Source organism: Coenobita brevimanus, chromosome 75, assembly GCF_032717465.1.
Source record: "Coenobita brevimanus isolate Jiangsu-jjx chromosome 75, ASM3271746v2, whole genome shotgun sequence".
Lineage (NCBI taxonomy): Eukaryota > Metazoa > Arthropoda > Malacostraca > Decapoda > Coenobitidae > Coenobita > Coenobita brevimanus.
In genome coordinates, this window is record NC_137028.1 from 3,242,964 (window position 1) to 3,261,116 (window position 18,153).

The 18,153-nt window shown below is 41.3% G+C and overlaps 1 protein-coding gene and 1 non-coding gene across 2 annotated transcripts in view; both read right to left on the reverse strand.

Moving 5' to 3' along the window:
• LOC145408021 (dynein axonemal heavy chain 7-like) overlaps window positions 1–18,153 on the reverse strand; it is a 152,696-nt gene that overhangs the window by 49,191 nt on the left and 85,352 nt on the right. Inside the window, exons 39-46 of the mRNA XM_080278821.1 lie at window positions 15,324–15,546; window positions 14,468–14,673; window positions 13,522–13,678; window positions 11,438–11,616; window positions 8,332–8,495; window positions 7,062–7,252; window positions 6,358–6,537; window positions 2,856–2,974 (exon numbers count right to left, since the gene is read on the reverse strand). Coding sequence (XP_080134947.1) covers window positions 2,856–2,974; window positions 6,358–6,537; window positions 7,062–7,252; window positions 8,332–8,495; window positions 11,438–11,616; window positions 13,522–13,678; window positions 14,468–14,673; window positions 15,324–15,546 — 1,419 coding nt within the window. The remainder of the gene's footprint in view (window positions 1–2,855; window positions 2,975–6,357; window positions 6,538–7,061; window positions 7,253–8,331; window positions 8,496–11,437; window positions 11,617–13,521; window positions 13,679–14,467; window positions 14,674–15,323; window positions 15,547–18,153) is intronic.
• LOC145408131 (5S ribosomal RNA) lies at window positions 4,276–4,394 on the reverse strand. Its single transcript, XR_013898877.1, has one exon. It is a non-coding gene; the product is annotated as a 5S ribosomal RNA (ribosomal RNA).

The following is an 18,153-nucleotide window of genomic DNA, read 5'->3' on the forward strand; positions in this document are numbered from 1 at the left end:
GTAGAGATGGGATAATAAACCTGTAGTCCTCCAGGGAGAGAGTAATTTTCCTGTAAGGAAGGAAAGGCAGCTATACAAGTACATCTGGATTCAGATACTTTTCAGAGTAACCAATGATGTGATTATGAAAGATGCTAACAGCCTTTCAGAAATTACACTAATTTTTCACACTACACTTTCACTTTTGAGACACCCATGGAAATATAGCCACATATGACATCATCCAGGTATTTTAAAGGTCATTTATCAAGATAAAAATGGAGAGTTTCCTTTACAATCAGATACTGTATTGTTATTCATCTACTGTCATGATGCCAAGTGAAAACTGATATTTTTCCCAACCATGAACAAAGAGTAAATAAAAATACAGTACTTAGAAACTTGAATTCAAAAACCTCTCTTTAAAATTATTTTTTGTGCCCTGTGTGCCCCAGCTCCAATGTAGAACTCGCAACTTTTTAATGAATGTATCGCACACATTTTGTGCCATGTGGTATTATTTACTATTATTATTATTATTATTATTATTATTATTATTATTATTACTATTATTATTATAATTATTATTTTTATTATTATTGTTATTATTATTTCATCATCATCATCATCATCATCCAGACCTTCTTTCCTACCCTAGGGCACAGTAAGGAGTGGCACGTCCAGACAGCCTAAGTTTGCCCAGTCCAATGGGCCACGCTTCCATTCACTCATCATTCAAGCCCCTGGAATCCTGGCTCTGTCTGATATGCCAGAAACATTCATCACATTCTGTAGCTTCACATAAACGCATCCAATAGAGTCAGTCCACATGCTGTCACATTAAAATGGGGTGCCAGATCTCTGATCATGCACTTCTTCTCACAGCATTCATCCAGCCAGCTCAGTTTCTTGTCAGTCCCCTACCCTCATTAACTTCCATACCTCTTATCCTCACATACTCATCCACCATATCATTCCACCTTCTCCTTGACCTGCCTTGCCTCCTTCCTCCTTCAGATTCACTCAGATATATCTTTTTCATCACTATTGTTATCCATTCTCTCCACATGACCATACCATCTCAGTACACTCTCTTCATTTCTGGTGTCCACAAACTTCCTCACTCCACATCTTTCACGGATCACATTATTTTGTATCCTATCCATTCTCTGTTTTCGATATACATTCCTCAGCAGTCCCATCTCCACTGCTTTTATGCCTGACTTTCCATTTTCATGCCACACCATAGTCTCACACCCACAAGTTAAAGTTGGCACTAACACTCCTTCATGTAAGCCTCGTGCAGCTGCAGCACCCAAGCCTCTGTTTCTTATCAAGGCCTTCATAGCACCAGCTACTTTCCTTCCTTATGCCACTCTACTTTCCACTTATTTGCACATTTTCCTCTCCTTTCTGTCACTGTGCCCATGTATTTGAATTCTCTCACCAATTCCAGTTTCTCTCCATTCATGGTATCATCACACTGGGATTCACTTTTTCTCTCAGTAACCATCACTTTACTCTTTTCTACATTTACACTCGAGGCACGATGCTCACAGACATTAGCAAAACTCTGCACTGGTCTACCAAGTTCTTGTCCAGTATTTGCGAGTAGCACTGCATTATCAGCATACAACAAACCAGAGATGTTCCATCCATCACCATTCATTACCATTGCCATCCCTCTCTCCATTACTCATGTTTTTATTTCTCTCATCACCCCATCCATATACAGTATATACTGAACAACCATAGGGACTTCACACACCCTTGTCGCACACCCATAGGGATTGTGAACTATTCCCTAAGATGCCCATTTACCCTTACGGATGCTGTACTACCATTATAAAAACTCTTGACAGCACCTAGCAGCTTACCATCTACACCACGCATGTGCAAAACCTATTATTATTAGTATTAGTATTAGTATTTGTTTTGTTTTGTTTCGTTTATAAAGGCTCCAACACACTTGCATGCATTGGCCTTGGTAACCTAATGGCAGCCATCCATGCTGCTCAATATCTGGTAGCCTCTCTAATCAGTTCCTTATCCCTGAGGTCACACCCTATGACCACGTCCCAGGTCTTTATCAGTCTACCTCTCATAACCCTACCCCTAACTTTCACACTTCTCACTTTCTGCACCAAACTGTCATCTCCCATCCTCTCCACATGCCTAAACCATCTCAATCTACCCCTACTTATCACAACATCAATTCACTCCAATCCCATCTTTCCTCTCAACTCTTCTATTGTAAACCTAGTCCTCCAGACCTTGCATTTAAAGATGCATTGCACATCCACCTAATCACTGTCATTTCTGAACATTTAAGCCTGTAAATATCCTCTTCCTTTACTGCCCAGTTCTCATTACCATACAGCATTACACTTCCAAGACTTGCCATATACAGAGATCCCTTTGCATGGAAGGAGAACCTTCTCGATGTCAGGAGAGACAACAGCTCCCAGAGCTTCCTCTAACCTCTCCTCACTCTACTCAAAGAGCTAGCTCCAGCTCCACCTCCAGTACATAACATGTCTCCCAAGTAACAAAACTCTTTCACTCACTCAAGAGACTCTCCGACAAGATCAGTCCTTTTATGCTCGACAATCTCCAATACTCCCAGTCCTGCTTATAACTACTCAGCACTGGAACCAACTTCCTCAACCTCTAATTCCTTCTGTCTGTGACCTCCAGTCTTTTGAATGCAATGTGTTCAGGCATCTCAGCATCACCAAATCCTGATTGTGACTTGTATTTTGTTCAGTTTTCCTGGAAAAGACACCTTTTTGCGGGCTTTGAGCCTGTAGTTCTTTCTCTCTGCATGATGGAAAGAAACTACAGGATATATACTGTACTAACATAGCTGTCTTTACCTAGCAGTCTGATGAGCGCTTGTGGCACAGGATATAACAGCATCCCTGATGGTTCTCCTAAGGGGGACATCTCGCAGGTAATGCTCCCCGACCTTCACTAGTGCCTCTTGAGGCCACGGCTGCAATGTACCAAAGACAAGGAAAACTTATACATTAGTAATTTCCTTAAAATCTTTACATATATCAAACTGAATACAGTACAATAGTTTCAAGGCATATTAGCTCATCATCATCACCTTAACTCTACTCCCACTGACAAAATGGGAGGGAATAATAATTTTTATCATCTTTCATTCATCATCCAATCCTGTGTAGCCCCATGAGAACCATAGAAGCCCGGGGCTAGGCAAGTTGATCCTGACTTTTAAAATAAGAGTGACCAGCCTCACTCATCCCTGAATGGCATTATGTGAGCAATAAACCCCAACCACCCTTGGATATAAATCTGCCTAGGCTCAATTCGATTGGAGTGCCTTAATTACCACCAAACCACCAGGCACCATAATTTGGTTATATGGTTACCACCCAGCACAGTTCTGTAAATGGTTTCCTGGTGTACAGGAAACCATTTGGCTTGTCATTCAGTGTAAGGTCACCCATAGACGGAATGAAGGGGAAAGAATGAAGGAAAGAAAGACATAAGTTTCCGGAAGGAAGGCAAGAAGGAAGGAAGAGAGGAAAGCGCAGTCATCCAAGAGCGGCGCTACATCGACTGAGTGGATGGTGAGCACCCTCATCTACTGCCTTGGGAATAATAATATCAGTAATAATAATAATAACAATAATAATAAAAAAATAATAATAATAATAATAATAATAATAATAATACAGTGATTATATTAATTAATCATCATCATCATCATCATCATCATCATCATCATAATCTATCTGTCTATCTATAGCTGGATGCCATAATCCCATAAGGGGAGGCTGTTTGACTATGAGTGACAGTAGTTGTTTTACGAGGAGAGGCACTAACCCTCCGCCAACTCACTTTTTGACACATAGGGAACACATGTTGGTTGATTATATGGTCACCACCCGGCATTCTAAATGGTTTCCTGGCTTACAAGAAACCGTTTGGCTTGTTACTCAATGTAAAGTCATCTGAAAAGGAAGGAAGAGTAATAAAAAGTGACAGGAAAGGTGGGAGAAATAGGAAGAGAAGAAAGCAGACACAGGATAATGAAAAAGGTGAGGGAAGAAGTAGGTAGCACTAGATCAAGTGAGTGGATGATGGTTGCTACCTCCTACCACCACAGTAATAATAATTATAATAATAATAATAATAATAATTCATTCATTCATTCATTCATTGCCAGACGCCATGTATCCCAAACGGGGTGGCCAAGGGCTCAGAGTTAACTGTTTTACAGGGAGGGGCACCAATCCTCCACCAACCCCACTTAACACGTAGGGATGCCAACAGCATCTGGTGTTCCCAGGCGGTCACCCATCCAAGTACTAACCAGACCCAACGTTGCTTAACTTCGCTGATCGGACGGGAAGCGGTGTACTCAACGTGGTATGGCCATAATAATAAATTTTCAGCTCACTTGATGTAGTGCTGCTTTCGGGTGGTTCCCCTTTTCTCTATTCCTCCCTTCTTTCCTTCCTCTTACGCAATTTTTTCCTCTTCCTTCTGTCCACAGGTGACTGTACACTGAGTGACAAGCCAAATGGTTTCCTGTACACCAGGAAACCATTTACTATGCTTGGTGGTAACCACCCATCCATCATCCAATCCTACTTTGCCTCATGAGGAGCCTAGGAGCCCAGGACTAGGTAGTTGGTCCTGACGTTTAAGAAGAGAGTTACCAGCCTCACTCATCCCTGAGTGGTGTTACATGAGCAATCAGCTCCAACCACCCCTTAGATATAAACCTTCACTAGCTCAATCTGACTGGAGCACAATAATTACCCACTAAACCACCAGGTGCCAAAATTTGTTTATATGGTTACCACCCAGCATAGTAAATGGTTTCCTGGTGTACAGGAAATCATTTGGCTTGTCACTCAGTGTAGAGTCACCCACAGGCAGAAGGAAGAGGAAAGTATGAAGGAAAGAAAGACAGAAGAGGGAGTGTAAAGTCACCCGTATGCAGAAGGACAAGGAAAGAATGAAGGAAAGAAAGACGGAAGAGGATGGAAGGAGAGAAGGATGGAGATGAAAGGGCAGACACCCAACAGCAGTACTACATCGAGTGAGTGGATGGTGAGCGCCCCCACCTACCACACCATATAACCAAACTATGGCACCTGGTGGTTTAGTGGGTAATTAAGCAGCTTCATCCAGACTGAACGTTTGTCGATCCAAGGGGTGGTTGGGGTTTATTGTTTAAGGAATACCACTCAAGGATAAGTGAGGCTGGTCACTCTCATCTTAAATGCCAGGACCAGCTTACCTAACCCCAGGCTCCTACGCCCCTCATGGGGCAATGCAGGTTTAGATGATGGATGGATGGATGGATGATAATAATGATATTGTAATAATAGTAATAATAATGATAATAATCTGGCATTATGTTCTCAAATGAGCTGGTTCTTCCACAAGAATTTCCGTAACTAGTGCTCAGAACACATTTGCACCATCTACAGTTATAAGAATTGTAACATTACCTATATACAATACAGACGTCAGCTACAGAAGTGACAACAAATTAGATCCCATTACCAACTATCAGACTACTTCTCTCAAGATTGTAGCTTCTTGAACAGAGAAAGGCTTTGAGCTAGCTCTTGAAAGATTTGACAAGTCAATTGTCTCACAGTTAGTGACTGTCTTATATAATGTAGGGAGCACATAGGAAAATGATTGATCAGAGAAAGATGACTTATTAACAGCTCCCATCTCATTCAGGAACAAGGGATCATTTTTGCTTTGCCATAAAATACGTTGGTATAATTTTAACAGTTCAGCAAGATTCACCTGGTGGTAGGTAGTGGCAGCCATAATCCACTCGATGTAGTGCTGCCAGTTTTTCCTACATTTCAATCATTCTTTTTCTGTGTCTGTTCTCCTTTCTTTCTATTTTCTTCCACCCTTCATGTCATTTTTTGTTACTCTTCTTACCATTTCAGGCAGCTGTACACTGAGTGACAAGTGTAATGGTTTCCTGTTTGGTAACCATCTAATCTAGTAATGGGGTGATAAAGAGCCTTCTGTGGTGCCCTTGTCAACTGGGCAGAGAGATGCAAATGCATCATCCAACCAGGAATCAAACCTCCATACTCCTCCCTGCACCTCACTGTGATGAGGTGCTGTCTGCCATAAGGGAATATTAGTTCACTGCACAGGATGGCTTCGTAGGGATGACTGCTTGCCTGCAGTTGATGAGTCTGCTTAGACAGACAGATCAGGGTTGCACAAAATCAACAACAGCAACTTCTGTTCACCAGAGAACATTATAAGTCATTAGACATTTTAAATTTTATGCCAGCTTTTACTAGCAGCTAGCTCAACTCAATTACAAAGGAGGTAGTGGGGGTTCTGTATTCTTACTTTGAAATAATCTATGGTAACATGTGTGGAGAAGGCAGGGAAGTGTGTAATGATGTGTCCAACATTGTGTGCAGGGGGGCAGGTGACCACTATATGTACCAGCTTCTTCACTCGCTGCACCTGCTCCCGCCACAGCTCTGCCTCTCCTACCTTCCGATCCTCCATGAACAACCTGAGTCGCTGCAAATGCACAGTACAAAAGAAAGTTATTGCCAATTCTGACCTGATTCTGAAATATTGTACTTTTCACAAAATTATGTGATAACGGTCTTCCCAATGAATCACAATACAGTACAAGTATACATAACTATGGATCTGTAGCAGCCACTGCTGCTCCTAATGGTATACAGATGGGTGGAGAACAGTTTTGATAATTTAACTCATAAGAGATGCGAATGGAATCCAAATACACAAAAACGGCTGATTTAGGCATGACCAACAGCCTATTTTTCACTGTATGCTCTTTTCTTTTGGAGACACCTAAGAGAATGAATTCAAGTTGCTTATAATGATGCCACAAAGGCACTGGAAGTGATGACAGGACTTTATCCCTCCAGCCCTAACATTGGCCATTTCACTGGAAGCATTCTGCTTCGAATGGCAACACATGATCAATTTTAGTGGTAATGCATACTGCATCAAAAAAGCCAGTTCTATGTGAATGGGCCAAAGGTAACCCATGATTCTGTTATGACAAAACTAACCTCTATTAAATATGAATGATCCTCAGGAGGCAGCAAGTTGGGAGCATCTCCAGTCAGGATGATGGTGTTGATCAGGTGAAGGATTATTGGGTGATACAACACCACATCACTCAGCACCACTACTGTTGCTTTCTCTTCCACCCCAGCCCTAATCACTGCCTCTTTCATTACCTTCATAATATCAGCATATTCTGTTCAAAGTACATACACATAAGTTAATACTTATACAGTACTCATAACCTGCCTTAATGTTAAAGAAACTTATCCCATATAGAAGTAACTATATCTGAGGAAAAAATTCAATTAATTAAATATGGTTTTGAACCCATCACCACTGATATTCTCGTCAAGCCAGTGAGATACAATGGTAATGGTGAAGGTTCCTCATTAGGATGTTTCTGCTGGTAAAAAAAAAAAAAAAAAAAAAAAAAAAATGCAATACCTTTGCACCATGCACTGTGGTAATGACAAAGACTTCCTATCTGAAAAATTATTCAACTGATCATTCTTATGACTGAGATCATAATAAAGATGATACCAGTACTGTTGTGGCCAACTTTACACTAAATGTTATTTAACAAGCAGTTCAGATGTGCTTATAATATACATAATATATGGTATATAGAAATTATGTCATATTTCCTCTTAAGGGATCCCCTTTTTGAGGTTGGCTATAATACAGCTGAAGTTTCTGTGGACTGGAAGCTAAACCTGGTAAAAGCTGAAAGTCTGCAGAAAGTTGTCCTATCCAGGGAAAACTGAATAAAAGAGAGTCAAAACAAATTTCAGTTAAGTTTATATACTTGACACACAGCATTTAAAAGACTGGATGTCACAGGCAGAGGGAAAGACCAACTGAGGAAGTGAGTTTCACAGCTGATCAGTCATGTACATGAAGGATTGAGACAGCTAGTTAATTCTTGTATTAGAGAGCTGGACAGAAAGTAAGCAATTATGTATAGCTAGACAGGTACTGCATGCACACTATAATAGGGGTAGTATGCAAGCAGATATTCACAAGAGTTATGAATATATCCCTAATTTGGCAGTTTGGAAATAAGATAAGAGCTGTTATAATCAGCAATCCTAAATTGCCAAATATAGTTCTGTATGATGTATCTGGTTATCTAAAAACTGAACTTGTATTACTCATGACAGTAAGTGTGTGGTTTGGTTCTTTCAGTGATTATAATGGACACTGTCATATCACAAGCAATATGAAGATTGTCATTGTGATTGTGTGTATCTTTGCTGTAAAGTGATATCTTACCATTATGTGGGTTGATTCTAGGACAGGCAAGTACATGGCCACAGATGTGTGCTGCCAGGCGGGTTAGGGAACGGCGGCCAGACCCTCCCATGCCCACCAGCAGCAGGTGTCCCCCCGGCCGACCCACCACCCGACAGATGTGTGATACATGTTCCACCATGTATCTACAATGATTAACAAAGGCAAAAACCAGTTAGAATAATGTAACTAGTGCCATAGAGGGATGTCTTCAATGGTGGCACTGACATGACTAGGTACCAGTAGCTCCACTGCCTGGACATAAAAATGTCCTTTGGTACTCTTCCTGTCCCTGTAAAGGAGGATGTGAACTACAGGAGAAGGATATCTTCAGCCTGCTGTCCACTGGGTTCATATTCAGATGAGCCTGGCACTGCATCTACTACTACTACTACTACTACAACAACCACTACCACTACCACTACTACTACAGTACCCTCATGTCCAGTACTCGTTTGTCCAGCACTATTCGCATCCAGTACAGTCGGCAAAAAAAAAAAAAAAAATTATTATTGTAGTAAAAGATTTGTTGGGCTAGTATGGATAAGCCACGCAAAGTGGGCCAATCCGAAGAGTTCTTCTCTAGTATTGACATGCTGCGTCCAGTACTACTATCCGCGCACGCGGTGGAAGATGGCCAACACCGAAGAACGTTTCCCTAGTACTGCCACGCCAGTCCAGTATGCCTTCCTCATGACTCATGACGTGTGCCAATCAAATTGTAGTGTTGCTGTCATGTGAACACACTCTGGCTCCTTTTTTTTGTCAACAACAACAACGATATGTCGTTGTGAGACTATGAGGGGTTTATGAGGGAGGTTGAGGCAAAGAGGCCTCCTCAGAATCCTGAAGGCCCTCCTCCAGGGGGTCAGTAACACCTCCTACAGCCTTGGGAACCCCTCCCCCTTCCCCCCCAAGCCCATCACCACTCACCTTAAAGGCTGGTAAAATATTTAGTTGTGTCAGAATGTAGTTAAATTGAACTTTGGGGGGAACTTTTTCAATGCTTGTCTGACATCATTCATTTTTCCCTTAAGGTCTGTTGTTTGTCCAGGATGGATTTAGACCAGTATGGTAATACACTCAATCCTCGTAAATCGCGGCAATTTGGGTCTGGACCACTGCCGTGATTTACAAATTCCGTGGTTTATAAATAATAACTCTTATGTGAAAAATGAATTTGGGTCTGGACTTTGGCCAGCCCGCCCCCACAGCACCCTGCCTACACCTATCTAGGCACCATCAAACACAAACATACAAATTTAGGAATATTCGTGCATGTATTTAATAGAAATAAACAATGTTAAGGGATTTCACCTTAATCCTATGACAAAATTGCTTAAGTGAATGGAGTGGGGTGGTGTTGGGAAGAACTTAGAACCTCTCAGCACTTGTTCTTCCCAAACTCTTTTGCCAGCTTTGAAAACTTCTCTCCCCTCTCAACACGACAAATGAGCTCCAAACATTGACTATACAACAACTGCAGCAGCTTCTTGATGCCATACTGCTTCGAGCGCTTCATTGGGGGGTCAGGAGGGGCCATGGCAGGTAGGAGGCGGAGGGAAGTTGCACAAAAAAGGCAGTTAGCTCTCGTACTCCACGGCGACGGTCTGCTGTGTGCAGACTGGCGGGACAAGAACAACAACAACATGGCGGCATTAGTATGCACACATGCCACCAGGGATGCTCGGTGATTGCTTGTTGGGTCGCGATTTTCAATTTGAGTGCCACTGTTTACGATTCTCCTCAGAAAAGGCCCACTTCGGTGCCTAGGTCCGTGATTTTCGTGACTTACAGCAATTTAAGGGTGCCAGCAGTCTGACAGCCACTTAGCCATGATTTACGAATCCGTGATTTATAAACACGCGATTTATGAGGATTGAGTGTACTGTCTGACAAAAACACTGCACTGGCCATGAGGATACTGTACTACTACTACTAGAATCATGTACCCCAAATTCTTTACAGTACACTACTATAACACCATGAACAACAACAGTAATATGAAGGCTTCCTTTAAGCCCAACTTATTTACTTTTCCCCATTAAAAAAAAAAAACTACCACAGGTTTCCTTTAAGCCTAACTTATTTATTTTTACCTATTAAAAAAAAAAAAAAAAACTAACACAGGCCACTGGAAGAAACATCCTAAGATGGTTGTTGCTCATAAATGATCAACACTAACTCATTTTCTTATTTCCAACCTTCAGACTTGAATGCTATACACTCTGGATGCAGCTATCTTGCCCATCTCCAATTAAGTACATCTGTATTCCCCCCCCCCCCTCCCTTGACTCCATTTCACTTTGAAAGTGGAACAAATTATTTCCAGTTCTTCATCTGTGAAATCTCGAGTTCAGATATTAACCAATAAAGGACACAAAGACTCTCCTAAGCTAAATACAGTGGTCTGGAGGTGGCAGGAATAAAGAGTGATTTTCCATGCCCTATATAAGTTCCTGGTCATTGTTTTTAACCATCTGTGTAGGAAAAACGAGTCCTAAGTAGAATAAAACTGTCTGGCAGTATCAAGGATGATATAGTTAACACTTCCAATCTTCAAAGTGTTAATGTTCATCACCACTTAGTGTTCATCACCACTTTTGACTTGCTTCTCCATTGCTGATCCAACTGTGAATGATCCTGTGAGTTTTCTATCCTTAATGACCTACAAATGACCTAGAACACTGAATACAGTGCCCTATCCATATCTCAGATTGTCTTGGAGAGTATATTTTCTTACTGTATCCAATTCATGGCACAGACCTGGTAGTTCATTACTTGAGGCATTTCAGTGTTAATACTCACCTTCCGTACTGAATACATATTGAATTTAGTAACTCGGTTATCATTTTTGTCATTATCAAAATTCAACACAGCACTGTCCCTCCATGAGTGCAGGAGTCCTGGTCAAACTGAGGGGCAAACAATTTCAGTTGTTTGCCCCTCAGTGGTATTACATAAGTATTAAATTCCAACTACCACCTGGAGTGACATTCTTCAGGGCCACTGTCCTAACCTGAAAGAATTTAGTTGTACAAAAAATATGAAATGCAAATTCAGTAACATATTCACAAATAAAACTCACTTGAATGTAACAAGGTTCATAGGGCTGCGTGAGGCTGCGTTGTGGTCCTGGATGAAAGCAGTGATGGTCTGATGGACCTGTGCTGTGTCCACCAATTCCTCATAGCGCCTTTCCTCAGGTGTGGTCTCCAGACTTCCCATCATTCCCCAGCAAGCCCGCTCTAGACATGTCTCTGTAACCTGTACAATTTCTTCCACTTAAGGAATACCCATATTGAGATTGGCCAAGGTACAGCTGATGCTTTCTATGACCTGCATGGGAGCTAAGCCAAGTGCCAGGACCAGCTAATTCCCATCAGGTGCTGGAAACTGCTTGGGGATAAATGATTCCTGCCAGAGAGTGATGGGTCTGTGGCTAGTTAGCCACATTTCACTCTCATGTTGCAAGCTCCAAGGATTAGCCAACCATCTACTACCTAGACAGCATAAAGTAAATAACAACAAAGATATTATAGTGCCATTTGAGGTAAATACTCAAGCACTGACAGGGACCGTATTAGTAATTTCCTGTTTGATGGTGAATTTGGTGCTGATTGCTATAAATATGTACTGTGTGTTGAGAGATGTAGAAAATGAAGACAGGTTTGGGGAATCAGCCAAGTCAGGTGACTGAAAAAACACGGACTTAATGAATTGGTGATCTGAAAGTTAGCATTGGCACAGGTCCCTTAAATGAAGCAATGGAAAGTTCTGTGATGGGAGGAGAAAATAATAATGGAGGGCTACTGAAGAACATGCATCAAAAAAGGAAGTTGCACACTGATACAGTACTAATCACAGTACGGATACCTGGTACTATAGCTCTGCAGACATTAATCCTTCAAGCCAGTAAATGGAGGGTTTTATTCTGAAGTTCATCATTATACATATCTTGCTTTTCTGCTGACGGAGCCGCCATACTCCATCTAATTTTTTTTCATGCAGCACCATCATATTACACATTTTTTCATTAAATACTTCCACAGCATCTATTCATTAACATTCTTCAGTCACAACTCTCAAGTTCAGCAGAGCCATATGAACCTATTTAGGTTTACTGAGCTCTGTGTGGGCATGGGAGCTACATCTGAGTCCATATGGACTGTTTTCCAGTACACTTTTTGATGATATGGTGACTCTCAGTCTTTACCATCCTCCTTTACAGCCTACTAAAAACACATGAAATAAATGAAAAAAATGCTTTCCCCTTTAACCCCATGGATAATGTTGACTCTGTGGGTAACCATTCATACTATGGATAACCATCCAAGTACAGGATAAGAATGAGCTTCCTGTTGTACAGGAAGCCACTGACCATATAATCCCTTGTATACTGCAGTACATCAAGTGGATGATATCATTTTATAATTGCATAATAAAGTGCATGTAAAAAAATCCTCACTCTTTAATCCCATAAAGGGTGGCCACAAACAAATCGTCTCCATGTTGCCACGTTCCCCGCCATTTCACTGCCCTTCTCCCAGCTCACCCCCCCCCTCTCTCATATACCTCTTCACTCCATCCTTTCATCTCATCCTTGGCCTCCCCCTCCCTCTCCCCCCCTCCACCTCACTCACATACATTCTCCTCATCAGTCTCTCATTTTCCATCCTCTCCACATGTCCAAACCACCTCAGTGTGTTTCTCCTAACGCTTCCTATCACATCCACACCACAGTGCCCCTTCACTTCCTCATTTCTCAGTCTGTCTCTCCATGTGACTCCACATGCTCCTCTCAAATAACTCATTTCCACTGCTCTCACTCTTGACTTGTGTCCATCCAACAGGGTCCAAGCTTCACTTCCATACACCAGAGTTGGTATCACAATACTGTCATGCAGTAACTTTTTCACTTCCATGCACACTTCCCTGTTTCTTATCACTACTGATATATAATATGTGCAAATTTCTGTATGACTTAAGTACAAAATTCAGTACCTAATGTAACAGGATTTGAGCTGAGGGCTATCATAATTATGGTACCAGGTAGAACCTGTATTTAAAAAGAATGGGTATTACACTGATTGTAAATAATTCTGAGCTCAGCCATTAGTGGGGTGAACATACTCTGCTGTCCCATACATTATATGATTTTAGCATACTTACCGACCCATCCTCATTACACAGCTTATCGAAGATGACATGAATCTTGTCTCTGAAGTTTGCCTTTATTGTGTTGACAATGATCTTATATATAGGAGTAACTTCAGAAGCACTGATGAGCTGATCACAAAATTCTCGGTAAACTTCATGAACCCATAATCTGTAAAGCAAAAGCTATTTAATTTGGGCAAGTACTGTATCTTGACTTCACCCAGTGTATTCATATGAACCTAATTCCCTAAGGCAGGATCTGCAAACAAAGAGAAAGCAGAGTAGTATATTAAATGGGGCCCATTCACTGAGTGGTAGTGCAGGTACAGTACTAACCTACACTGAACAGTATTGGGTGGACTGACTTGGAAATTCTGCTTTCTCTATAAGAACACACATAAGCATCCACAAACACTGCTCTAACTCTTGACTCTCCACTTTCATGTCACATCAAGTTTCTTATATATTAATATGAGTACTAAAACCTCATCATGCAGTCCTCTTGCACTGCCACCCTCAGACCTTTGTTGTGTACCAAGGCCTTTATATCTCCAGCCACAATCCTTTCCTGTGCCACTACTTTCCACTTCCTCTGCACATTTACCTCTCACATAAGCTTACTTATGCATGCATATTCTGGGCATAGTTTTACACTGGCTTCTCAAAAGTACAAGTAACCATTCTTTGGATCCTATGTACAGAAATTCAAACAATATATATTACATTACCATAATGCTACATTTTCATCTAATGTTTTCTCATCTGTGAAAAAATTAATCTGGTAAGGCATGGATGTGATGACATACCTCTCACCATGTTATGATATATATGGGTAATATAGTATGAGTACAGTACAGACTGAGTCAAAAAAGATTCAGAGTGTGTCATGCACGATTTACTTGTATTGTATCATTACTGAAAAACAATCACTTAATAGGAACATAAATTACAATTTTACCTGACAAAGTGCCGTTTCGTTTCCATGACCTCTTTCTTAAGGAAGCTGACAGAATGTATAACTCTGGCTGCAGTGGCAAGATTGAAGGTGTAGTGGGCTGTGTGTGGTGAAGGTGTGAGAGAGGCAGTGGCATGATGTAATATCTCTAAAGTGCCATTTACCACCCCAGCCACCACAGTGAACATGTCCGGTATGAACCCACCACTCTATGAACATAAGAAAATATTAATGACACAAAGGCCTAAGAAAAATGACACTAGGTATAAACTCATCACTACAGTCATAAGAAAATGCTAATGACACAAAGGGATAGGGAAATGATAATAGCAGTGTCTTTACAAGGAGTACACTTTCAAACTACAGTACATGCTAAATACAGTTTATCCTAAATTTTCAAGGGATGTGTCCCCCTAAACTCCACACATACTGAAAAACCATTAATACTCTTCACACACACATTATACTTCTCATGGACCTAAATTTGCTCCACAGTTTATCGGGAAGCATACAGAAACCATCCACAGTCATTATAATATACACATGCTATAAAATAACCCTTTATAAGATGAAAAGATACTGAAATACCTGAGTGTGTGTAGCTTTGTACTGTACGATTTACAGACAAAGCAAGAAACTGTAAAAATAAAGCCCATATGCAAACATACAGTTATAGCCACAAATTACTGCATGAATATTTTAAAATATTGTGTTAACAGAACAGAAAAGAAAGATAGTGAGGATGCTAATATAAAATACAAAGAAATATTAAAAGCACAACCCTATTCAAACTCAAGGCTAGAAAGATGAATATACAGTGTACACCACAGTTGCAACTTTCATATCAAAGACGACTAACCCTAAGGAAAATATTGAGCTGTGTGGTGAATATCCTGTTGATTGTGTCTTCAGTGAGTGAGTGAGCAGCGAGGACCATGAATGAGGCAAGACAGCGTGGCTCCAGCACCCCAGCCACCTCACTTTCCTTCCTGGCACTCCCTGTCTGCCTGCCACCTAAAGACACCCCACCCAACCATGTGATATCCTCCAATGGCAGTCTTGTAGTATCTTCAGTGCTCACCCTGCAGTTAAACATATTGGTGGACTTTAGAAGAAAACCCTCCATTTACTGGTTCAGAGGATTTAACACCTACAAACCTACATTAAAAGCTCCATATTGTGCATAGGTATGGGTCCTGTAACTCTTGACTGTTTCTGTAAAAAGGCCAATTAATCTTCATTACAAACCAACACCAGCCAGACACTTAAAATATCTTTGGTTTGAACCACCCCACCAAGAGCATCCTCATAGTGAGACATTTGTAACACTTGACATTCCTTTATCCCAAAGTTGCCTCTCTGTTTTTAACTTTTGTGTGTAACTGCTCTTTCTCTCTCTCTCTCTCTCTCTCTCTCTCTCATTAATCAGTGTGTGTGTGTAAATGTGACCTTATGCCATCCTTAGGTGAGAAAAGGGAGATGACAATGACAGTGAAGGGCAAATGTGAATGTTATAACCAGCTGTTGCATGAAGGCTTACAACTTAGTAAGGTACAAGCAAAATGTGTGAAACAGATGGAGTAATATGTACTGTGGGGTCTCCCAGTGTGCGGGATCTCAATATGTGAATCACCTAATATGCGAACTTGACTCAGGAAGAAAATAAATTTTTTAATATGCTGAATGTGATTCTAAAATGCAAATCCATTGTTTGAATGCTAGGGAAAAATATTGTTTCCGCTCATAATGGTAGTATCCGAAGCCACCACCAGATGGCTGATCAGTTTCCCATCCTTTCCTTCCCTCACATCATTTCTCAAATCAAGTCTCAAGACTCTCAGTCTGTGTCTGTCCACACCATGTTTGCATACTGTGGTGTTTTTAGCACTGTACAAGATCCTTATTTTCTCACCTGTTACATTATGGCCCCACCGCTTCTTTCCAAGAATAAGAGGATCACTTTGGAACTGAAAATGAAGGTTATAGACTTGAATAAGCAAGGTAAAAGGAACTCAGACATTGGACATGAACTTGGCTTAGGTGAATCAACAGTGAGGAACAATTTCAGGAACAATGAGCAGATTTTACAAACCATCAAGACTTATGGAGGCCAGCAAATGGATGGCACAGTATGGCTGCTAATCCCACAATTATACAAATGGAGTGCTACCTAGCACATTACATTCACAGTTTTGTTATCTTTCTTTGATGAAAAGTCTTTCTTAAAATGGTAGTCAATAATGGGGAAGTACTGTACATGACAAAGATGGGGCTAGGTGTTGGCCATATACAGCTACCGCAAATTGACTTAGGTCCTCCCCCCACAAGGTATTAAAAAAAACAGAACTCATAGTATACCACAATGTTTGTTCACAAAATGCCATTCATTAATATGAAATCATGTTTCCCTTCTTTTTCAGGACCAGTTGGATGCATTTTGGCATGGAATCACTTAGATCTCTAAAGTACTCTAAGGACATCTCTTTGCACCAAACATTTGTCAGTTCAGTCTTGAGGTTGTCCAGATTGAGTGTCTTCTTCTTTGCCACAATTTTCTTCATCTTTGCCCGGCAGTTTTCTATCGGATTTAGATCCGGACTGTTGCCAGGCCAGTCGAGGACCTCAATTCGATTATCCTGAAGCCATTTTGTCACCTTTCTTGACTTGTGACATGGAACTAAATCGTGCATGAAAAAGTTGCACCCATGAATAGCAAAAAAGTTTAACAAATGATCTTTCAGAACTTGAATGTACTGGGCCACCATTCATCATCAAGTTCTTAGGAAGAAAGTAGAGGCCTCCCCTTCCCATTTCACCTGAGAAACACCCCCATACCATTACTGATTGTAGGTGCTTAACAGTCGGCACCATGTAAACAGGGTCATATCGACTACGGGAGGCAGGGCGACGAACCTTGGGAGAACGCACTTGGAACACTTGAAATGTGCTTTCATTGGAAAACAACTTTTCTTCACTCATCCAATGTCCAGTGTGCATCCTTCTTGGCAAATTGAATGTGCTGCTTCTTCATGCAGTCAGTGAGAAGCGGTTTCTTGGCTGCGATGCGGCTTGGCAAACCCAGCTCCTTCTGCGAGCAATGTTGGATAGTTCGAATTGAGTGTCTTGTAACAGCTGGGGATGCATTCTCTTCAATTCTGCTGCTGTTAGTCAAGGATTCTTGATTACTTCCCTCTTCAGAAGTGTATCTGTACCTCTGGAAGTTGTCCTCTTCTTTCCACTGCCATGCTTGTTCTCTGATATGACATCAGGTGGCAGGCCGTGTGCTGCGGCAAGAATCTTCATGATGGACAACTTTGCGCGTCCAGTACGTTCTCAAATCGTGTTGATAGGGACATTATCCTGCCTCCATGCAATGATACAGATCCTCTCATCCCTTGAGCAGTACTTTCCAGGCATGACAACTCAACTCTAGGAAAATAACAGGGCAAACAGTAATGTATATGAAATATGAGGGAGGTGCAAGCTCGTAGCGACTGGAACATATACTCCCACTCTCGCTTCTGGGCAAGCACTGACGTGCTGAGTGTTTCACCACCTCCCACCAACACCAGAGGATTTGCCAGCTACTTCTTGCCCCAAAAATTCACTTGGTAGAGGTGGAAACACAAAGCAAAGACAGACAACTCTCCCACAACAATTCTGTGTGTAGGTCCTAAGTCAATTTGTGA